Raw genomic sequence first — 25,094 nt, 5'->3', positions numbered from 1 at the left:
TGAAAAGTATAGTTTAATTATATGCACTACACTGTTTACCTTCTAGCTCCCCAACTCCACTTTATCCTCCACTCTCTCCCTCCTTTACCTACTGAAGGCTGGTATGCAATCTCCAGAAAACAAAAGGGTACTGTATATCCTTTCCAACTCCCTCACTGCATTTCCTTTTGCAATCATCTAGTTTTCTACACCTTAGTTGCACTTGTATAACCGAGGGACATTTCAACCATGGTACTCAGAAACAAAACAACCACAGTAGCAACTAATACAACCTTTCCTGAGAAAGATGCCAAATCCAAATGTGCTCTACAGAGGTAAAGCTGTCAACTCGTCTCCCCACAACTTCTAAAACCAAGTAGCAAGGTTTGCCCAAGGTCTTGGAATTTTTTTCTTCCTCTCTATTCTAGAGCCATAGTCTACTTCATGTCTTCCAACAACCTACAGAGATGCAATAACTCTGTCAAACATCACTTTTGCCTTGGGTGGGTGCCTCGGAACCCACAGGAGCCAACTGGATTGAAACCAAAACTATGTAGCTTAGATTCACCAGCTGGCCCTACCACACTTTATTTGAATAGTCAAACCTTTGAGATCCTCCAGAAAGAACTCTGGTAATTTCCAACTGGGATATTTCTTCAGGATTTTTATGTTCCATTTGTCATAGACGCTTGTATTAATTACTTTCTATTCATCCAGCTGTGTACTAGGCACAAGAAGGGAGGATTTAAAATAGGAAACATGATCTTAGTCCTCAGAGGTTACAATATAGTTAAAGATACTCAGATATATGATAAAATCATAGTGTCACGAGCCAACATAACTCTGCAGGACTTCAGAGCAAGGAAAGATTCCTTGAGTATTCTAAAGTAAAATTAGTTTAAGAAGAACAGCAAGGGCTGGACTCAAAAGAAATGCAGAACTCAGACCTTTTCTAAGCTCTATTTTATAGGTTCTTAGAATCAGTCTTAAGACCCTTCTGGAACATGGAAATGGACCTATAAAAAGCACTATGTGGCCAAGGCAAGTCAATGGGGCTGGTAAAACTCACATCACTGAGTCAGGACTCCTAGACAAGATAACGTAAGCAGAGCAGGTGTTGTGTTGCCACAAGAAGCTATGGAGAAACATTAGTTCCTTCCTCCTGGTTTTGAACTGCAATTTGTTTCTCAGTTTCACCAACAAAACTGTAAGCCCTTGAAATAAGAGCACCAAGATCTGCCTTCTGACTGTTAATTCTAGAGTATCCAGTAAGATACACTGGGCATGACTCAAGAACTCAAAACATATATGGTGAGTATCATGTGACCAAATAAAAAACAAGATACTACTGTCTCTCAAGCTGCACCTGTAACAGCTTCCGGCAAACGGAACTTCTGCTTTGCCAGTGCTCTGCTACCAGGACCCAGGAGCAAAGAACAAGTGCTACCTTCGCCTCAAGCAAAGGTTAACGGGAATAAGTTGCTTACATCAATGCTGCCTACTTCTCTTACTTCTTAGGGCTGATGAACCATCTGATTCTCAACCTTCTGCCACAGGAAACAGAGGTAGAGCAGGCAGAGATCCAAGGGCAATCAGAAAGAACTGTCTAGTATAATTGCGCACATTCACTACTATGATCGCCCCTTGCAGAGAGAGCCTGGTAGACACCACCATGTCACAACCTCACTACCTCTCTGATCAAGGAGGCATGTGGTGAGTGCTGAGCACCTTCTCTCTGCGCCCCTGAGTCCGTTCACACAGCGAGCGGGGATAAAGTGAAGAACTACAGGCCCGTGGTGGGTGCGCGGTGTGGCCACACCGCTCTCAGCACGTACCTCCTCACAGACTTCACGGACTGCGGCCACGCCCGGCTCCTCCTCGGGCTCCATGCCCCCTCCAGGGACGATCCACCGGTCTGGATGACGACTGCTGCTCACAAGTAGCACCTGAAAGTCAGAGGTCATACGGGCCGTTAAACACTCAAAAAGCCACACTCATACAAGTTCAGAGTTTAAATGCCACATAAATAAAAGTACCTAGGACCCATTCTTTGTTGATACCTCTCCAAATCACTTGTAAGGTAGTTTCCGTTTCTGTCTGAAAAAGCAGACAACCTGTCTAGTAACAGCAGAAGGGCATCTGAACCAGTGGCCATTAGATGTACCCCTCAGATTCTCAGTCACTTGTCCTCTCGATCCTTTCCTTTGTTCCTTTCTCTTTAGCCCTTTGAACATGCAACTGACAAAAACACTCCAAACAAAACCAAACAGAGACTGTCACTGATGCACTGATGAGCTTGTGAGCACTGTGAAGAGCTGGCCCTGGCCCCACAGTCCCAACCTTCCCTGCGAGATTCTCACTCCTGTGTCTCCCAGTTCCCGCTCCATCTGACGGCCACAGGCCGACACTACACATAACCCGAAGCTCTAAACATGCACTGAGAACCTGATTCTCTCACCAACATGAGGCCTAGGAAGATTTCTTGTTGTCATGCTTTCAGCTGAGGTAAAACTGGAATTCTTTTACTAGGAAACTTTTTATCAAGAAATGACACTTAATGGTCAACACTAAAATGTCTACAAATAGGGCTTCCTTGCTGGCTCAGTAAAGAGACCTGGGTTTGATCCCTGATCCGGGAAGATTCCACACGCCAAGGAGCAACTAAGCCCATGCGCCACAACTACTGAAGCCCTTGCGCTCTAGAGCATGCGCCTGGCACCAAGAGAAGTCACTACAATGAGAAGTCCACACACCACAAGTGGAGAGTAGCCCCCGTGTCCTGCAACTGGAGAAAGACTGTAGGCAGCAACAAAGACCTGGCGCAACCAAAAACAATTTAATAATAAATAAATGAATGCTGAAGAGGATGTGGAGAAAAGGGAACTCTCCTACACGACTGGGTGGGAATGTAAATGAGGGCAGCCACTAGGGAAAACAGTATGGAGGCTCCTTAAAAAACTAAAAGTAGTGTTGCCATATTATAATCCAGCAATCCATCTCTTGGGCATATACTCAGACAAAACTACACTTCGAAAAGACACACACCCCTTGTTCACAGCAACACTATTTACATTAGCCAAGACAGAAACAACCTAAATGTCCATCAACAGATGAACGGGTAAAGAAGACGCAGGGTGTGTGTGCACGTGTATACACATATACGTGCATATAGTGGAATGTTATTCAGTCCTAAAAACAGAATGAAGTGATGTCATTTGTGTGACATGGATGGACCCGAAGATTATCATACGAAGTGAAGTAAGTCAAAAAAGGAAGACAAATACCATATGATATCACTTGTATGTGGAATCTAAAATATGACAAAAATGAACCTATCAGAAACAGACTCACAGACACAGAAAACAGACCCGTGGTGGTGGGGGGGTGGGGAGGTCATGGTGTGGAAGGGAAGGATTAGGAGTTTGGGATTAGCAAACGTAAACAACAAGCTCCTGCACAGCACAGGAAACTATATGCAGTACCCTGTGACAAACCACAAGGGAAGGAACAGACACACGGGTAACCGAGTCCCCATGCTCTGCAGCGGAAACTAAGGCAGCACGGCACACCAACTACACTCCAATAAAACTAATTTTTTAAAACAGAAGTGAAAAGAAACCAAACAAACACAAAATATTGATATAGAACACAGGTTATTAATTCAAACTTAACCAGAATTCTAATCATGGTTAAAATAAAATCTAGAACTTCCCTAGTTCCTTTCCCTTAACCTCTCCAGGACAGGTGTTAAACAGTTAGCTTTACTCCTCATTTGGAGATGGAGTTGGGTTGGTATTATTTCCAGAACTAAAGGAATCCTCAACTGCTCCCTAAACAATCACTTCTGATGATGTCTTCCGAGCCTCAGGCTCTATTCCAAACTATATTCCCTATCTACCCTTCCACACCCTAGTACTTAACTTCTACTCTGCAGTCACCTTTCCTGCCTGAAAGAAACCACTCCTTCCTCTCTGGCCCTCATGGGTCCCGTGACTGACTGCCAGTTAACTTGCCTCCAGTCCTCTCCCATTTAAGTTCTCTGCAACCATCAGCCCTTGGAAACTACCTTTTTCTTCATCTTTAATCCCTTTCTTCTTGTCATGATAAGATTCTCCTGATGCTCCTCTACAAAATCCATGATCTGCAGACTAAGATGGGATCACAAGATAAGAGGGAAATCCATGAATCCATATACAGTCACCACCATACAGCCCATGGACCAAGAAAATACTGTCTTAAATTTACAAGCACCATTTATTTTAATGCATATAAACTCCACTTTGATTAATACAACACGGAATAACTTAAAATAATATAAAATTGGGACGTCTCTGGCAGTCTAGTGGTTAAGACTCTGCACTTCCACTGCAGGGGGCACAGGTTTGATCCCTAGTTGGGGAATTAAGATCCCAAGGGCTGCCAAGAAACAGCCAAAAAAGAAAAAAGAAAAGAAAATCCGTAATAGTTCTTGGTTGGTGTGTATGTATGTTTAATCAAAGGATGTTAAAAGTACAACGTGAGGCAATTCCCTGGTGGCCCAGTGGTTAGGGCTCAGGTTCAATCCCTGGTCAGGTAACGAAGATTCTGCAAGCCCAGCAGCATGGCCAAAATAAGAAGGAAGGTAGGACAGGAGGATACGAGGACAGGAGGATGGAAGAAAGAAGGAAGGAAGTACAATGTGGCAGTTTCACAAAATTATGCTTTAAAATAAGAGTCCTCACTGGACTCCTACTTCACATCATATACAAAAATTAACTCCAAATGGAACTTAAACCTAAGAGCTAAATCTATAAACAGGGTAAAGCTTAATGATCCTGGATTGCTAAGATAGGCCAAATTCTTAAGACATGACAACAAAAACCTGAGATACAAAACAAAAAATGAATGAGTTAGACATCATCAAAATTACAATCTTCTGTGCATCAAAGGACATTATCAAAAATGTGAAAAGATGATCTACAGAATGGGAGAAAATTCTTGGAAATTATCTGATAAGGGTCTGGTATCCAAAATATATAAGCAACTCTTACAACTCAAGGAAAAAATGACCAACAGCATTTCTCCAAAGAAGATATACAAAGAGCTGACAAGCACATGAAAAGATGTGATCAACATCATTAGTCACTAGAAAAGTACAAAGTAAACCCATCACGAGATACCACTTTACACCTTCTAGAATGGTTATAATTTTTAAAATAACAAGTACTGACAAAGATGCAGAGAAACTGGAATCTTCATACACTGCTGGTAGGAATGTAAAACAGTTTAGGCACTGCAGAAAACAGGTGGTTCCTCCAAAAGTTAAACATGAAATTACCATCTGATCTAGCAATTCTGCTCCCAAGTATATACCATACCCCAAAGAACTGAACTGAAAACAGGTACTCTAACCCTCAGACACAAATGCTCATGGCAGTATTATTCATAATAACCAAACAGGAGAAATAACTCAAATGTCCACCAATGCATGACGGGATAAACAAAATGTGGCATGTACATAAAAGGATTAGTTTTCAGTCATAAAGAGAAATAACATTCTGATAAATGTTACACAGTGGATGAACCTTGACACCATTGTGGTTAAGTGAAAGCCAAACTCAAAAAAAGTCACATAATGTATAATTCCATTTATATAAAATATGCAGAATAGGTAAATACACAGAGACAGAAAGGAGACTGGTGGACGCCAGGGACTGAAGGAAGGGAAGAATAGGGAGTAACTGTTTAATGGGTATAGGGTTTTATTTTGGAATGCTGACTGTTTTGAAACTAGATAGAAGCAGTAGTTGCTAAATGCTACCGACTTACTCACTTTAGAATGGTTAATGCTATGTGAACTTCAGCTCAATAAAATAAAACTAGTTTTAAACTCACAGCAATTTTTTAAAAGCTTAAATAGTGCCACCACTATCTTGTTCAGAGTCTACACTCCAGAGAAGTGGCCTTCCAGAAGGTTATCCTTAGTTTCATTATTATCTCAAATCATTCCCATAAAAAAGATCAAGGGGATCACTGCCATACCCATTCTTCTCAAAAACTGCCCAATTATACATTTTGAAAAATTTCTGATTAAAAAAATAAACCCAAATATAAACACATTTATTAATTCAAGCCAAAAAGCTAAAAAAAAAAAAAAAGTCCTCCAAAGACTTTTAGGTAATGTCATACCTATTTAATCTGCAAGGGAGATTCCAGAAGGAAAAGTAGAAAAATGGGTTAATCCTTCACTGACTTGGTATATAAATAACAACATGTAGTCTTTCTTCCTACAGTTCTCCCACTTCTTGGCAGTGTTTACCAGCCATTCTAAACCTAATCATTCACTTCAAAGGCTGACTAGGGCCATCCAATTAAGTTTCAGTCGAAATGAAAGAACTTTATAGGGACATTTCAAAGTTAAAGCAATGAAAAAGAAACTGTACCATAGAGTATAATTTAATGTCTAAATATCAATTAATGTAAAATATTAGCTAGTAAATCTAGCCAGTGTTGAGTGCTTTTTACATTCAAAGCATGACTCTATGAGGTAAGACTACAACACTGAGGCTGGAGAAAGCCAGCCGCATTACTTTGTAGTCATACTTCAAAGCAAACACTATTACCAGCAAATAGTTCTTCTCCTCAGAAAGTTTCCTTGACAACCCATTGAAAATTTATTGCAAAAACTGAAAACAAAATATTCTTTATTTTCACCAGAGACTTTACTCCTTCCTGCCTTACAGTAAGTGTTTTGCTCAGTAAATTCTTATTCTGAAGCTTGACTTTTAAATACAAATTATCGAAAAAGAAATTGAATGGCAAAGCTCCTAAAAGATTCTGAAAATGACGCTCTAAGGGAGAAAAAAAAAAAATCACCATTTATTCAACAAATATTCATTAAGCACTGTAAGGAGCCAAGAACTGGAGATGCAGATTAGAACCTCTGCAACTCCGAGGCAGATCAAAGTGGGGGACTGGCCAACCAAGTACCAGACCTTTTGTGAAGCTCTCTGCATCGAGACAAATGATATTCAGGCAGAAATGGATAAACAAACCCACAGAACACACCCACCCATATATGAATTCTTGGATTCATGACAACTTAGTATCCTCAAGGACACAGAAAAAAATCACTGTGTTGACTAGGGACAAGTGTGCAGTGAAAAAATAAAGAAATGGGTGGGAATGATAAACCTAATCTGGAGAGATTTACATAAAGGGATGCAGCTAAAACAGTAATGTTTTATTTCTTAAGTTTTAAATTGTTTAATACAACTTTCCAAAAGAATACAATACAGTGAGAGGAGTACTTTGTTTGAGGTATGCAGAGAAAATCACAATCACACTGAAAAGTCAGGTTGCAGGGAGATGGTGGGGGTGGTAAGGGGAAGCTTTTTAAAGGAAGTGATTTGAGTTGAAATGAAGTTAAAGAAGGACACTTGGGGCTTCCCTGGGGGCTCAGTGGTAAAGGATCCACCTGCCAACACAGGAGACACGGGTTCGATCCCCAATCTGGAAAGATCCCACATCCTGTGGAGCAACTAAACCCGGCACCACAAACACTGAGGTTGTGCTCAAGAGCCCAGGAGCCACAGCTAGTGCAGCCCCAGACCCCCTGCTCCACAATAAGAGCTACAACAAGAAGCCCACACACAGCAACTAGAGAAAAACTTGGGCAGCAACCAAGACCCAGCAGAACCAAAAATAAATAAATTAAAAAAACAAATCTGGGGAAAAAAGGACACTCATTCAACAACAACAAAAACCACCAGAAGCCCACCATATGGCCCTGTGCTTAGGATACAAAGCAAGGCAGATACAGCTCCGGCTCTTGAGAAATTTAAAGGTCAACAAGAAGTCAGGTGACTGATTATATTTCAGTGACTACACAACATAATGCTCAGTAAATATTTCATGCTCTTGCCTACAGTATCCAGCCTCCCTTTGCTGTTAGGTGGGACCATCTGACTAGTTTTGCATAACAAAATATGAGCAGAAGAGACATGTGTCACTTTTCAGCTGAGACAGGGAGAAGTCAATGCAGTCTCCTCTCCTCCTTACCAAGAACGTGGTGAGTTCCAGTTGGTGTAGATACAAGCCTGAGCCCCTTGAACAGAAGAGAGTTCCTGTGTGGAGGAGAGCCTTTGAAAGCCCATGGCTGATAGGCAACATAACCTAGTCTATCCTGATTAATGGTATGAAAGGTCAGTGAAAGGTCTAAGGACCAGTGCAGTTGATTGCCTCACACCCAATCCCTAAGTACAGCCCCTGACCCACATATACAGGTGGCCAAAAAATGTTTGATGAGCAAACGAAAGAATGGACCAGTAACTAAGGGAACAAACAACTGTTTTTAAAAAAGGAATGAAGACAGCATACAGATGAGGTTAGAGAGGTTGAACAAAAAGGCAGGGGTCTAATTATAAAGAGTTTGGACTGAAACCTGAAGGCAATGAGTAAGTCACTGAGGTTGTTAGAAGAAGGAAATGACATAACCCACTTTAGATTTTAGAAAGATCACTCTGACTTGGGCTGGATATGGGTAAACTTGGTAAGAGAATTCACTTCTGCAGTTAATTCAGGCTGAGAAAGAAGGAGGATCAAAGTGGGAGTTGGAAGGAAGTGACACAGTTCCAGAAATACAGAAGGAAGAGTCCACAGGGCCAGTGACTGACAGGATGTGGGCCAGGTCAATGGGGGAGCTGCCCTCCTAGAGAATGTGAAACAGTGGGTGGAGGAGGGAACCACAAGGAAACTGTCCTCTGAACATGAATTTGAGGGTTTAATATATAATGGATAATTTTATATATATATATAAATATTATAAATATTATATATATATAAATTATATATATATATATAAATATCTAATGGATAATTCTAGAAGATAATCATATAAATGTTGGAGTGGAGCTAAAAAAGAGGGAAAGAGAAATTTGAGAAACAATGTTCTCAGTCTTTTTCCAGCCAGGATGAGACTAATACCAGGAGCTCTAGCTGGAGAAGCTATCCATATTCCCTCTATCTGTCGTCCACTCCCTTTGGTCTCTGCTAAGGTTCCATTCCCACAGCCAATAGCATTAGTAGGGATAGATTTGTTCTAGGTTCAGTTCAGTTCAGTTCAGCCACTCAGTCGCGTTCAACTCTTTGAGACCCCATGGACTGCAGCACACCATGCTTCCCTGTCCATCACCAACTCCCAGAGCTTACTCAAACTCATGTCCTGAGTCGGTTATGCCATCCAACCATCTCATTCTGTTGTCCCCTTCTCCTCCCGCCTTCAATCTTTCCCAGCATCAGGGTCTTTTCCAATGAGTCAGTACTTCAAATCAGGTGGTCAAAGTATTGGAGTTTCAGCTTCAGCTTCAGTCCTTCCAATGACTATTCAGGACTGATTTCCTTTAGGATGGACAGGTTGGATCTCCTTACAGTCCAAGGGATTCTCAAGAGCCTTTGATAACACCACAGTTCAAAAGCAATTCTTCGGCTTTCAGCTTTCTTTATAGTCCAACTCTCACATCCATACATGACTACTGGAAAAACCATAGCCTTGACTAGATGGACCTTTGTCGGCAAAGTAATGTCTTGCTTTTTAATATGCTGCCTAGGTTGGTCGTAACTTTTCTTCCAAGGAGCAAGTGTCTTTTAATTTCATGGCTGCAGTCAACATCTGCAGTGATTTTGGAGCCCAAAAACATAGTCTCTCACTGTTTCCATTGTTTCCCCATCTATTTGCCATGAAGTGATGGGACCAGATGCCATGATCTTAGTTTTCTGAATGTTGAGTTTTACGTCAACTTTTTCATTCTCCCCTTTCACTTTCATCAAGAGGCTCTTTAGTTCCTCTTTGCTTTCTGCCATAAGGGTGGTATCATCTGCATATCTGAGGTTATTGATATTTCTCCCGGCAATCTTAATTCCAGCTTGTGCTTCACCCAGCCTGGCATTTCGAATAATGTACTCTGCATGTAAGTTAAATAAGCAGGGTGACAATATACAACCTTGCTGTACTTCTTTTCCAAATTGGAACCAGTCTGTTACTCCATGTCCAGTTCTAACTGTTGCTTTTTGACCTGCATACAGATTTCTCAGGATGCAGGTAAGGTGGTCTGGTATTTCCATCTCTTTTAAAAATTTTCCATAGTTTGTTGTGATCCACACAGTCAAAGGCTTTGGCGTAATTAATAAAGGAGATTTTTTCTGGAACTCTCGTGCTTTTGTGATGATCCAGCAGATGTCGGCAATTTGATCTCTGGTTCCTCTGCCTTTTCTAAATCCTATTCCATGTTAAAGTTCTGGAAACTTTTTTTTTTTTTGGCTACACTGCATGGCTTGTGGGATCTTAGTTCCCCAACTAGGAATAAAACCTGGGCTTTCAACAATGGAAAAAGCACTCTATATGCTCCATGAAAGTAGAATCCTAACCATTACTGAACTGCCAGGAAATTCCCTGGAAATAATTTTCTTAAAAAAAAATCAATTATCTATGGTGATAATCTACAACATGGAAAATTCTGACTGGCAAGCTATATATTTTAGATGTATTACTAATTTCCAGAAAACTGAGCAGGCAATAATGCACTTAACATAATTTCCAACAACGTGATGCCCCTGGCATTTGACAGCCCCTCAGCAATGTTATTACCACCAGACAGCTCTGCTGGTCGCCCAGATGGCACAAGGGCTGCACCTTATCAAATCCGTGACATGCCCTGCAAACTGCTTTCACAGTCAAGCCCATTCTAACCATTCATGTGTCCCTTCACAAAAATAAGATCAACATAACAGTGAATGTTACCTGCACTTGTCTGGATTCCAAATAAATTTACTATTTTTTACAAAATTTAAAGAACAAGTTCTTGGACACAAGGACCCTATAAAAGGTTTAAAAGATGAGTAAAGCTGAGTATGAGGTGAAATAACTTGTTCAAATTAAGTCAATAAATTATCACAAGGCCAAGCCCTAGTAGTTTCAGTTCCTTGAGTTTTAGAGTCATTTACCCTTAAGCTCCACACACCCCCCCATCCCCCACACAGCTCAAAATACTGCTAAAAAGGAAGAACAAATAAATGAAAACAGTTTACAAAATCTCTTCATTTTCTAGCTAACCAGGTTGCTTATTTAACAAAAGAGGAAATTCCCTGCCAAGTACAAGGACTGTGCTATGAACAGATATTCTGCAATTTTTACTTTGGGAGGAACAAGGTATTTTAAGAACAGGTATCACTCCTCAGTATGTGTCCCAGGTATGCAGTATACTGCTAGAGTTCTAAGTGACCGAGTGTCCTGCCCTGCCTTTCCAAATGAATGTCCAAATGTTAACACACTGCACTGTATATTACCTGGTATTCAATGATTTTCTTTAATTTTGAAAAAGATGACTAAAGAAACGCAGTTAACTTGGCTGTATTTGCAGGTTATATAAAGAAGGCTTAAAGTTGCTGGATCACACTGTATGAACATAACCTACCGGAATGATTGAGTTGTTCCTGTAAACCTTAACTCCTCCCCATAACTCTTAGAAATATTGAAAAAGGGTGGAGAGGGAGGTGGGAGGGGGGACCGGGATGGGGAATACATGTAAATCCATGGCTAATTCATTTCAATGTATGACAAAAACCACTGCGATGATGTAAAGTAATTAGCCTCCAACTAATAAAAATAAATGGAAAAAAAAAAAGAAATATTGAAAAAGCTTCGGAGGGGCTAAGGGAGACTAACACTAGGGGGAATACAACAGCAGCTACTAGTATTTATTCAGTGCCCATTTTGTGCTAGGTGCTGCCATTTTACATTCTACTTTTAATATACTATCCCTAATTTTCAAACCATCATACAAGTCAGGCATTATGTAATTTTTACCATTATAGTGATGAGAAAACCAAGCTTTAGATGATTTGGTGATGTGGTGAGGGGTACAGAAAGGGTGAGCACTGAGCCAGGATTCAAACCAGTGTATATGCCTGACTCTGACCACCAGACGACTGAGTAGTTCTCACAGAGATCACATGACCCACAAAGCCAAAAATATCTACTATCTAGTCCTTTACGGAAAAAGTTTGCCAACCCTTGATCTAACAAAGGGCCCAAGCAGCCACAGCATCATGTTGGTAAGGACTATTATGAGGGAATGAAGATTACGAGAGGATCCCAGGATACTTCTCAAGAGGGAACACTTGAACTAAACCTAGAGGAGAAATTTACTGAGCTCAGAAAGGAGAGGGTTCCAGGCAAGGGGCACTGCAATCACACAGCCACATGCAGCAAACCGTATATTATAGCCAGAGAATGCTGAGAAACTCAAGCAGTTTAATATGGTGAAAGGTGCAAGATGGGAAGGAGGAAGAGGACAACAGAGGAAGCTGATAAATTAACTGAGTCTAGTATAAAAAGTTCATACAGGAAGCACATCAGAGAGTTACAATAACTGAATGCAACGGGGAATTCTCCTTGGTTTTTGAGAAGAGAGACGGCAATCTCACTTGTGTTTCAGAAGCTTGAATCTGGAAGCTGAATGAATGCTGGGTGGGGGTGGGATAAGTTCAGTTAGAGAGGATAAGGGAGCTGGACATAACCAAGGTCCCGGGAGAAGAAGAGACTGATACAAGTCATATTTAGGAGGCAGCTGGGACAACTGGTAGCTCACCAGAAATTAGGGTGCTGTAAAAGGGATGCAGAGGCTATGACTTCTAACTGAGGTCAGTAGATGGAAATCCATACTCATTTTTCAGGAGAGAGAAATACAGAAGAGAAGCAGGTAGGAAAGGGAGAAATAGTCTGAGATATTACAGGAAAAGTTAAGCTTCCTACACTCTCTCTATACTATGGGAATTTCTAAAACCTCAACTTAAACGTTAATTTGAAAGCATTCATCTGAGAAACAATGGCTGCCTCTGTACAGTACACTTGGCAACACTAAGGAGGAGGAGGCATTTCACATTAAAACCTTGTGTATAGCTTGAATATTTTAGAACAAGCATTTCAGACTTTTATAATTGGACAAGAAGAATGCCAAGCATTATTCCCAAGGAAATTTCTGACAGCCAAATGGAGTGAATGAAATATTTAGAATGCTTGAGTTTCTTGAGTTCATTAAAAATAAATAAAGCCACAGGAACAGCATTCCTGACATCCATAAACTACATTATTTTCCCACACACAGTCTCAGGACTATATAAATGCAGTGTAAAAAAGCAGGTATTATGTCCTCAAAGTAGCATCAACATATTAATCAAATTTCCACCTAATATAAAAGGTAGAAGTTTAAACCACAGTTGTATGCTGTCTACTTTTTAGAGGACAGTAAGGAGAAATGGATCACAGGTATGCTTTATACCAATCAGCCACACAACTGGAAAAAAAAAAAAGCTATACTTCACCTTTCTCAGTTTTAAAATGAGGTACTCCAATTAATTTCTAAACCCCTTCCAGCATTAACATTCTATTATTCTAAATGTACACAGTAGTGTGTCTAAAATTGTAGTTTCCAATTCCACTTGTTTTCAATGATACACATTGCACAAGCTATCAAAAAAAGTACAAGAGAACAGACAGTTGAAAAGCAAGTCTTCTCTTTCATCTCCGGCCTTCTCTCCTACCTCCATCTCCAAATTGCTTCTTAATGAAACTTTCTTAAATATTTGCTCGCTTCTTTATTAACACAAATAGTAACTCATCACCACAGTTCCACCTTTTTTCACATAAACCATGGAGATCATTTCATCACTACATACCAAAGAGCCTTTTTTTTAACGACCACGTGGTTTTTTTAAAAACTTATTTTAGAAAATTCCAAACATACACAAAAGTAGAGGAAAAAATACAATGAACCTCCAGGTAATCACTGTTTGTGTGCTTAGTCACTCAATCATGTCCAACTCTTTGCAACCCCATGGACTGTAACCCACCAGGCTACTCTGTCCATGGGACTCTCCAGGCAAGAATAAATGAAGTGGGTTTTCATTTCCTTCTCCAAGGGATCTTCCTGACCCAGGGATAGAATCTGCATCTCCTGCATTGGCAGGTGGATTCTTCACCCTGAGCCACCACCCGGGAAGCAATATAATAAATACTGATGATAAAATTTACCAAACAAAAGCTTTTGGGGGGATCTTCAATCATGTTTAAGAGTGTAAAAGGATTCTGAGATTTAAAAAAAAAAAAAGGCTTTAAAAGGATTCTGAGATTAAAAAAAAAAAAGGCTTGAGAACTGATGGAAAGGCTAGGAGAGCTTCCAGGTCACGATGGTAAATACCACATATGCAGGAGGTAGGGCTTTAAAAAAATATACCACAACATCACTATTATACCCAGCAAAATTAACAATTTATTATAATTATCTAATGAACAGGCCATATTCAACTATTTCCAATTGCTTCAAAAATGCTACTTTACAACTTGCTTATTTAAATGAAGACCCAAATTAGGTTCATATATTGCATTTGGTTGATATGACTTAAGACTTACTCTAAAGCAGTCCCCTCTCCTGGCCCTTTGTTTTCAAGCCATTTATTTCTTGAAGTAAACAGATCATTCATTCTGTACTGTTTCCCACATTTCAACACTTGCTAGTGCCATCCCTTGTGGTAACCTTCAACCTGCTCCTCTAGACCCTGTATGTCCTGCCCCAGGTCATTAGATCTTGAAGCTTGGCCAGTTTTAGATTTGGTGTTTTGGCAAGGAAACTTTGTGGAAGTGCTAAATACTTCCTACATTGTGAGTTACAGAATATGTGACATTACTTTTAGTGATGAGAGGATGAAACTGTGGTTTTAAAAGTGCTGTCACATGATTTGTACATTACAGAGCTCACCACCAGCCTTCCATTTAATGGTGTTAGCATCTATTAATGACAGTCATCTGTACCTATGATCTCTTTAGGGAATGCAAGTGGCAATTTTCTAACTGTACTGCCCCTTCTGTATATATTGACTAGCTGAAATTCTACAAATAAAATTCTTTATCAACTGTTTGATTACAGGTAAATATAGGAAAGGCAAAGTAAATACTTGATTTTTTTTTCTCATTTACTAATTTTCAGAATAACAAGATACTGTCCCAAAAATACCCCCAAACACTGTTATTGTTGCATCATTAACTAGACTTTTTTCAATTCATGTGTTTCAATCAACTGCAGTCATTAAAATCTTGATGCTCTCATCTTTAACTAGCAAGAGCTACTCCAGAGTGATTCCTGTCCCCTTTTATCTCCAGCGTTTCATCACTGTTGTTAAGTTGCTCAGTTGTGTCCCATTCTTTGCGACCCCATAGACTGCAGCACGCCAGGCTTCTCTGTTCTTCACCATCTCCTGGAGTTTGCTCAAACTCATGTCCCTTAAGTCAGGGATGTATTCCAATCATTTCATCCTCTGTTGTCCCCTTCTGCTGCATTCAATCTTTCCAAGCATCAGGGTCTTTTCTAATGAGTCGGGTCGTTTCTAATGAGTCAGCTCTTTGCAGCAGGTGGCCTAAGTAGTGGAGCTTCAGCTTCAGCATCAGTCCTTCCAATGACTATTCAGGACTGATTTCCCTTAGGATTGACTGGTTTGATCTCCTTGAAGTCCAAGGGACTCTCAAGAGTCTTCTCCAACACTACAGTTCAAAAGCATCAATTCTTCAATGTTCAGCCTTCTTTATAGTCCAACTCTCACATCCTTACATGACTACTGGAAAAACCATAGCTTTGATTAGAGGGACCTTTGTCAGCAAAGTAATGTCTCTGCTTTTTAATATGCTGTCTAGGTTTGTCAAAGATTTTATTCCAAGTAGCAAGTGTCTTTTAATTTCATGCCTGCAGTCACCATACGCAGTGATTTTGGAGCCCAAGAAAATAAAAGTCTGCCACTGTTTACCTTTTCCCCCCATCTATTTGTCATGAAGTGATGGGACCGGATGCCATGGTCTTCATTTTTTGAATGTTGAGTTTTAAGCCAACTTTTTCACTTTCCTCTTTTACCTTCATCAAGAGGTTCTTTAGTTCCTCTTCATTTTCTGCCATAAGAGTGGTATCATCTGCATATCTGAGGTTATTGATATTTCTCCCTGCAATCTTGATTCCAACGTGTGCTTCATCCAGCCCAGCATTTTGCATGATGTACTCTGCATATAAATTAAATAAGCTGAGTGACAATATATAGCCTTGACGTACTCCTTTCCCAATTTGGAATCAGTCTGTTGTTCCATGTCTGGTTCTAACTATTGCTTCTTGACCTGCATACAAGTTTCTCCGGAGACAGGTAAGGTGGTCTGGTATTCCCATCTCTTTAAGAACGTTCCACAGTTTGTTGTGATCCACACAGTCAAAGGCTTTAGCTTAGTCAATAAAAGCGAGAGTAGATGTTTTTCTGAAACTCTCTTGCTTTTTCGATGATCCAGTGGATGTTGGCAGTTTGACCTCTGGTTCCTCTGCCTTTTCTAAATCCAGCTTGAACATCTGAAAGTTCATGGTTCATGTACTATTGAAGTCTGGCTTGGAGAATTTTGAGCATTACTTTGCTAGCGTGTGAGATGACTGCAATTGTGCAGTAGTTTCAGCATTCTTCGGCATGGCCCTTCTTTGGGACTGGAATGAAAACTGACCTTTTCCAGTCCTGTGGTCACTGCTCAGATTATCCAGATTTGCTGGCATATTGAGTGCAGCACTTTCACAGCATCATCTTTTAGGAGTTGAAATAGTTCAGCTGCAATTCCATCACCTCCACTAGCTTTTGTTCATAGTGATGCTTCCAAAGGCCCAATTGACTTCACATTCCAGTATGTCTGGCTCTAGGTGAGTGATCACACCATCGTGGCTATCTGGGTCATGAAGATCTTTTTTGTATAGTCCTTCTGTGTATTCTTGCCACCTCTTCTTAGTATCTTCTGCTTCTATCAGGTCCATACCATTTCTGTCCTTTATTGTGCTCATCTTTGCATGGAATGTTCCCTTGGTAGCTCTGATTTTCTTGAAGAGATCTCTAGTCTTTCCAATTCTGTTGTTTTCCTCTGTTTCTCTGCATTGAGGAAGGCTTTCTTATCTCTCCTTGCTAATCTTTGTAACTCTGCATTCAAATGGGTATATCTTTTCTTTTCTCCCTTGCCTTTAGCTCCTCTTCTTTTCATAAGGCCTCCTCAGACAACCATTTTGCCTTGCTGCATTTCTTTTTCTTGGGGATGGTCTTGATCACTGCCTCCCGTACAATGTCACAAACCTCTGTCCATAGTTCTTCAGGCACTCTATCAGATCTAATTCCTTGAATCTATTTGTCACTTCCACTGTATAGTCATAAGAGATTTGATTTAGGTCATACCTGAATGGTCTAGCGGTTTTCCCTACTTTCTTCAATGTAAGTCTGAATTTGGCAATAATGAGTTCATGATCTGAGCCACAGTCAGCTCCCGGTCATGTTTTTGCTGACTGTATAGAGCTTCTCCATATTCGGCTGCAAAGAATATAATCAATCTGATTTCAGTATTGACCATCTGATGATATCCACGTGTACAGTCTTCTTTTGTACTGTTGGAAGAGGGTGCTTGCTATGACCAGTGTGTTCTCTTGGGAAAATATGTTAGCCTTTGACCTGCTTCGTTTTGTACTCCAAGGCTATTTAGCCTGTTACTTCAGGTAGCTCTTGACTTCCTACTTTTGCATTTCAGTCCCCTATAATGAAGAGGACATCTTTTTTGGGTGTTATTTCTAGAAGATCTTATAGGTCTAAATAGAACCGTTCAACTTCAGCTTCTTTGGCATTAGTGGTTGGGGCACAGACTTGGATGACTTGAGATACTGAGTGTTTTGCCTTGGAAACGAACAGAGATCATTCTGTTGTTTTTGAGATTATACCTAAGTACTGCATTTTGGACCCTTTAGTTGACTATGAGGTCTAATCCATTTCTACTACGGGATTCTTGCCCACAGTAGTAGATATAACGGTCACCCATTCCAATCCATTTTAGTTCAGATTCCTAAAATACTGATGTTCACTCTTGCCATCTCCTATTTTGCCACTTCCAATTTATCTTGATTCATGGACCTAACACTGCAGGTTCCTATGCAATACTGTTCTTCACGACATCAGACTTTACTTTCACCACCAGATACACCTACAACTGGGCGCTGCTTCCACTCTGACTCAGGCTCTTCATTTCTTCTGGAGGTAATGCTCTGCTCTTCTACAGCAGCACTTTGGGCACCTGCTGACTGGGGAGTTCGTCTTTCAGTGTCATATCCATGTGCCTTTTCATGCTGTTCACGGGGTTCTCAAGGCAAGAATGCTGAAGTGGTTTGCCATTCCCTTCTCAGGTGGACCACATTCTGTCAGACCTCTCTACCATGACTTGTCCATCTTGGGTGGCCCTACGCAGCCATGGCCTGTAGTTTCATTGAGTTAGACAAGCCTGTGATCCATGTGATCAATTTGGTTAGTTTTCTGTGATTGTGGCTTTCATTCTGTCCGTCCTCTGATGGATGAGGCTAAGAGGCTTGTGGAGGCCTCCTTGTGGGAAAGACTTGCTGTGACTAAAATTGGGTCTTGCTCTGCTCTGGTGGGCAGGGCCATACTCAGTAAATCTTTAACCTAATTTTCTGCTGATGGGTGGGGCTGTGTTCCCTCCCTACAGTTTGGCCTTACATGAAAGATGGCAGAATAGGACAGGAGCTCATCTTCTCCTGTGAGAACATCAAGGTCCACAACTAGCTGCTGAACAACCATCGACAGCAGAATGATGGATCCCACAAAAAATAGACATTTGGCATCCAAGGGCAAAGGAGAAGCCCCAATAAGATGGTAGGAGGGGCAAAATAGCATTTAGTACTTCATTATAAAAGTTTTTAAACATATAACTTATTCTAAGAATTATACAGTAACCACTCATGTGCCCACCACTGAGATTCTACCAGTAATGCTTTACAAATTTTATCTCATATCTTTTTGATATAAATCTTTAACCTTAGTTTTCTTGCTTTTTGTCATTGTAAGATATCTCAGGCTCATGTTAAGTATTTCTTGTTCCAGATTTGAATTCAGCTATTTCTCTAAGAAGCCTTGGTTCCTTTTAGTGGGAAATGATATTTAGAGACCTGGATTTGAGTAATTGCTGCCACTGTGTTGTCACTGTTCCTTAGGTTTTTCAATAAGACAAGAAATATATGTCATTAAAAAAAAAATAGAAGAGTAATAATTGAAAAGAAAAATAATTTACAGGTCATACAAATATTTCCATTTCAAATTTAAAGCCTCAGTTCAGTTGCTCAGACATGTCCGACTCTTTGCGACCCCATGGACTGCAGCACACCAGGCCTCCCTGTCCATCACCAACTCCCAAAGCTTACCCAAACTCAAGTCCATCAAGTTGGTGATACCATCCAACCATCTCATCCTCTGTTGTCCCCTTCTGCTCCTGCCTTCAATCTTTCCCAGCATTGGGGTCTTTTCCAGTGAGTCAGTTCTTTGCATCAGGTCGCCAAAATATTGGAATATCAGCTTCAGCATCAGTCCTTCCAGTGACTATTCAGGACCGATTTCCTTTAGGATGGACAGGCTGGATCTCCTTGCAGTCCAAGGGACTCTCAAGAGTCTTCACCAACACCACAGTTCAAAAGCATCAATTCTTTGGCGTTCAGCTTTCTTTACAGTCCAACTCTCACAACCATACATGACTATTAGAAAAACCACAGCTTTGACTAGATGGACCTTTGTTGGCAAAGTAATGTCTCTGCTTTTCAATATGCTGTCTAGGTTGGTCATAGCTTTTCTTCCAAGGAACTAGCATCTTTTAATTTCATGGCTGCAGTCAACATCTACAGTGATTTTGAAGCCCCCCAAAATCAAAGCCTACTAAGCTTTTTAAAGGGCTTCCCAGGTGGTGCTAGTGGTAAAGAACCCACCTGCCAATGCAGGAGACCTAACAGACCTGGGTTTAATCTCTGGGTCAGGAAGACCCACTGGAGGAGAAAATGGCAACCCACTTCCATATCCTTGTCTGGGAAATCCCATGGACAGAGGAGCCTGGCAGGCCCCAGTTCATGGGGTCACAAAGAGTCGGACACAACTGAAGTGACTTAGCACAAGCTTTTTAACTTCTTGTATTTTATGCTTTTGTGTTTTATGCTGAAAATAATAAGATAATTATCTATTTGAGTTGTCCTATAATAGTTTCAAATTAACAGTACTATTAACCATAAAACTACTAAGTACAATTTAAGATTTCTCTGTAGTTCTTCTTAGCCTAAGGATAGATCCCACTAGATAAGGTTGATCAAAATACTGTTTTAAAGTCACATGAAAGATTCTCTGTAAAATGATGCCACTAAATTGATAGACAGTCAAATTCATTTATTTCTGTCATTTTGATTATTAACACTGTGTGTTTTGTTGCAAGACATATAATTCATGCACACTGTAATGTATAGATCATCAGGGTACAGTATGATGACTCTGACTTACACAAGACTTGAACCCACATACCTACTAAGATGCATGTTTCCATCTCCCGAGAAAGTTCCATGTGCCTCTTTCCTGTCTATATTTCTAACTCAAAGACAGTCACTATTGTGAATTATACTATCACAGATAGTTTTGTTTGTTCTGGTCCTTCATGTAAATGATATCCCACAGAAGCCACTGGAGAATTTTATAGTATACAGATGTTCCATAATTTATTTAACCAGCCCTCTTGACAGATATTTTGGGCATTTCCAGTTTCTGCTGTTAAAACAATGCTACAGAGCTTCCCTGGTAAGCTCAGTGGTAAAGTATTCACCTGCCAATGCAAGAAACACAGGTCTTGGATCCTCATCTGGGACTATCCCATATGCTGCAGAGTAACTAAACCCAAGCACCAGAACTATTGAGCCTGTGTTCTAGAGCCTGGAGCTGCAGCTACAGAAGCCCATGCACCCTAGAACCAGTGTTCCTCAACAAGAGAAGCCACCGCAATGAGAAGCCTGTGCACCACATAACCCTTTCTTGCCACAACTAAAGCCAATGCAGCAACAAATACCCAGCACAGTCATAAATAAATAAAATTATTTTTTAAATGCTACAATAAATAGCCCTACCATTTTCCATATGTGAATACACAGGCAGAATTCATACATTCATCCACTTTCATTCAATGAATATTCACTTAGTACCTACTCAGTGCCAATCACTGAGGCACTGTGGGTAGAGCAATGAGTAAAACAAAGACCCTGCTCTTGTGGAACATACAATCTAATAGATTAATCTGGGGAGAACTGTAACGTCTTCTATTCCGTGAACAAGGTGTAGCTTTCCACATACACAGTTCCTTCAAATTGTTCCTTTTGTAAAAATTTTTTTCCCTGAGTCCCGACCCATCCTTCCCCCTAAATCGTTCCTTTTATGACTTGAACTAGATAGCATAATTAAAAGGTTCCAACCCAGTCCAAGATTGCAATGAAATTATCTCATGCTTTCTTCTAGCTATTTATGGTCTTTTAAATGTGTATACTTCCTATCTATAATGGAAATTATCCTGATAATGAAGAATCCAATTTCATATTTTTCTAGATGACCGGTTGCTCCTACATGCATTCTGTTCTGTTGATTTGTCTGTCTACTCATGATCCTTCACCAGTTTTATATATATATATACATATTTTTTTTTAATTTGGCTGTACCAGGTCTTAGTTGGGGCACATGAGATCTTCAATCTTCACTGCAGCATGTGGGATCTTATACTTTCAGCATATAGGATCCAATTCCCTGACCTGCAATGAAGGAGAGACCTGGGTTTGATCCCTGGGTTTGGAAGATCCTCTGGAAAAGGGCATGACAACCCACTCCAGGCTTCTGGCCTGGAGAAGTCCATGGACAGAGGAGCCTGGCGGGCTACAGTCCATGGGGTCACAAAGAGTCAGACATGACTGAGCAACTTTCACTTTCCCTGATGTGGGTTCCCCTGTGCTGGGAGCTCGGAGTCTTTGCCAAGGACCATCAGGGAAGTCCTAGCATTCTATTTAACTATTAGAACTTTGCAATATGGTTTAAATGAACTAGACATCACTACTCTCAACCTTCACTTTTCTTTTTCAGAATCTTACTGGCTATTCCTCTGTGTTTGCTTATCCATTTGAACTTTAGAAATTGCTCTTGTGGTTTAAAGAAAACTACTTGTAATATCTATAAAAATCAAGTTAAATTTATAGATTAACTCACCAAGAATTTACATCTTATGGCATTGAACCTTCCTACTTAAGAATATTTGTTCAAATCCTCTCAATAACACTTTTAGTTTCTTTGCACAGATCCTGCCCATTTCTAAAGGTTATTCTTTCCTGTTATTGATATAACTCTATCCTATTGCTTGGGCTTCCTAAGTGGCTCAGTGGGAAAGAATCCACCTACCAATGCAGGAGATGCAGGTTCAATCCCTAGGTCAAGAAGATTCTCTGGAGAAGGGAATGGCAATCCACTCCAGTATTCTTACCTGGAGAATCCCATGGACAGAGGAGCCTGGCGGGCTATAGCCCATGGGGTCACAAAAGAGTCGGACATGACTGAGTGAGCATGCGTGTTTATTGCTTATTATTTTTAAAAAAGTCAAATTCTTATCAGTTGGTTACTACTAAAAGAATATTAATTCCACACATAAACACAATCACAGGACTAAGAAGACATTATTTTAAAAAACAAAAAAGAAATTTTTACTTTACACTAATTATTGTAAATTGTGATGGTTCATTTCATGGCCGTATCTTGCCCAGCTAAACTATACTGCCCAGATAGAGACACATGAATAGATGGGCAGGGAAGATGTGCCTTACAGCAGGGCCAGAAGAGCAGTAAGCAGGGGCAGGCAGGTCACAACAACTGTTCTTTTGCAATTGTGACTATATATGTGTGAATTTTAACTTGTCATTCTTACAAAAATGAGAACAAAAAGGGGCCAGATATACATGGTACACCAGGAACAAAACAAACATTTAACTATACAAGAGTTAAGATGGAAAGATAATTTTTAAAAGGAAAATAGTTTTATATAATTTCATGTACTATATTTCACAAAGTTTTATGTTCCTAACTGAACTAAATTTAACTCTTAAACTTTCATTTTACTACAACTTACTCTTTATTTACTCTATTTAGGAAGATCAGAGTGTTATCACTAGAAATCTCAGAGGAAAACTAGGCAGTGACTTCATTAAGACTGAGAATTCTCAGCTTAGAGTCCTTTACTTGAAGACAATCTAATGCTCTAAAACTCAGAATAAACAGAAGTAAATGTGGAGAGAAGGGGTTCATTACAGACCCAAGATGTTTTAATTACTCTAAATCTACAGAAAATGAGTATAAATAAATCTTACATAATCAAACATCTATTCTAAGAGTCATAAGAAACTGATAACACAAGCTGTCTTACGAGGAAAGAAACTGAGTACCTAGGGGGATAAGTACAGTAGAGTGCGTTTCACTGGATCCCACTTACGCCTTTTGAATTTTCAACCATGCAAATATATTACCTATTCAAAAATAAATTTAACTTAAGAGCTCCTTAAACATTATAAAATGACCAAATGAAGAACAAATCTCTGAATCTTCTACAAACCACATTTAAAGGCATTGCCATTATACACTCAAATTTCCTACATATGATAATCTGCTCTATAAATGCACCTTAAAATGTAATGTCAGGAAAAGTCTATTTCTGTATGAACTTATAGGTATTCTTTTATCAGTTATTAAAAAGCCATTATGCCTACCATCTTCTCCCCCCCCTTTTTTTTTTGGCTAACCCATAAAAAAGCTAGATTTAGCAGCCAACTGCCCATTCTTGAAACGTCTCTTCCAGAGATCTTTGTTTTTTTAGTTACTAGACTACTGATTTATTATAACAGGATATATAACTCAGAGACAGCCAGATGAAAAAGACAGCTTTCCCATAGGGTAAGCTATGGGAAAAGGGCACAAGCTTCCAGGTCAGTCCGGAAGTTTTCCGAACCCTCTCTTTTGGGGTGTTTATGGAGGCTTCATTACACAGGCTTGCTGGAGTAAATCACTGGCTGTTGGTGACTGAACTCACTCTCCAACCTCTCTCCTCGCCAAAGATGAGGTCACAGATTTTTCTTAATTTTTAACTGATCTGTTTTACCTATTTTTTTAATTTAAAAAAATTTATTTTTTTGATCACATTCAGGATCTCAGTTCCCCAACCAGGGATTGAACCCTTGCCCCCTGCAGTAGAAGCTCAGAGTCTTAACTGCTGGACCACCAGGGAAGTCTCTGTTCCATATATTTTTAATGAAAGTTCTCTTAAATCTAAAGAATTCTCTTAAATACATAGAAAATCAAAATTATAAATTAATCTTGACATTCCTTTTTTCAACCATTAAAAAAAGGCCAAGTCAAAAATTACTCTGCCCAACTTTGGAAAATCATCATTCCTGAACAACTAATTTGGCCACATTTCTACAGTGCCTCTAAAACTTTTACTTTAACAACCTGATCCTAAATTTGTCTCTCAGTTAGACTTCAAAGCATCTGAAGAATGAAATGGCCTCCCAACACCCACCCAATGAAGTATGTAGAAAACAAAGTCTTTTTATTCATGAAATCATAATGAATTATAATTCATTTGCTATTTAAAACAGACAACTCTAAAACAAAAATTTTTAAGAGAAAACTTAAAAAAATTACTAGTCTTAAAACTAGTTTTTAAAAAACTGAAGTACATGTAACAAAATTAACCATTTTAAAATGAACAATTAGGTGGCATTTAGTACATTTACAATGTTGTGAAACCATGAACTCTAGCTCCAAAAGATTCTTGTCACCCCAAAATAAAACCTCATAAGCATGAACAACATAAACAGTAACATTGCCAACTCGATGGACATGAGTTTGAGCAAGCTCCAGGAGTTGGTGATGGACAGGGAAGCCTGGTGTGCTGCAGTCCATGGGGTCGCAAAGACTCGGACATAACTGAGTGACTGAACTGAACTGAAGCAATTAACAAGTTACTCTTCATCCCAGACTCCAGACCTTCAGCTTCTGTTAACCATCAACCTGCTTTCTGCATCCATGGATTTGCCTATTTTGCATATTTCACATAAATGGAATCATACAATACGTGATCAGAGGTCAGGCTTCATTTGCTGAGCATGATTCTGAGGCTCATCCTCAGTGTAGCAAGTATC

At 39.8% G+C, this 25,094-nt stretch overlaps 1 protein-coding gene and 1 long non-coding RNA gene across 2 annotated transcripts in view; one reads left to right on the top strand and one right to left on the bottom strand.

Moving 5' to 3' along the window:
* NUDT3 (nudix hydrolase 3) overlaps positions 1-25,094 on the bottom strand; it is a 114,471-nt gene that overhangs the window by 50,892 nt on the left and 38,485 nt on the right. Inside the window, exon 2 of the mRNA XM_020888706.2 lies at positions 1,815-1,925. Within this exon, the coding sequence (XP_020744365.1) occupies positions 1,815-1,925 (111 nt within the window). The remainder of the gene's footprint in view (positions 1-1,814; positions 1,926-25,094) is intronic.
* Positions 1-25,094, top strand: part of LOC139031460 (uncharacterized) — a 53,441-nt gene that overhangs the window by 7,079 nt on the left and 21,268 nt on the right. The gene's annotated exons all lie outside the window — the stretch shown is intronic.

Source organism: Odocoileus virginianus, chromosome 27 (assembly GCF_023699985.2).
Source record: "Odocoileus virginianus isolate 20LAN1187 ecotype Illinois chromosome 27, Ovbor_1.2, whole genome shotgun sequence".
Lineage (NCBI taxonomy): Eukaryota > Metazoa > Chordata > Mammalia > Artiodactyla > Cervidae > Odocoileus > Odocoileus virginianus.
This window is presented reverse-complemented; position numbering and strand designations above follow the sequence as displayed.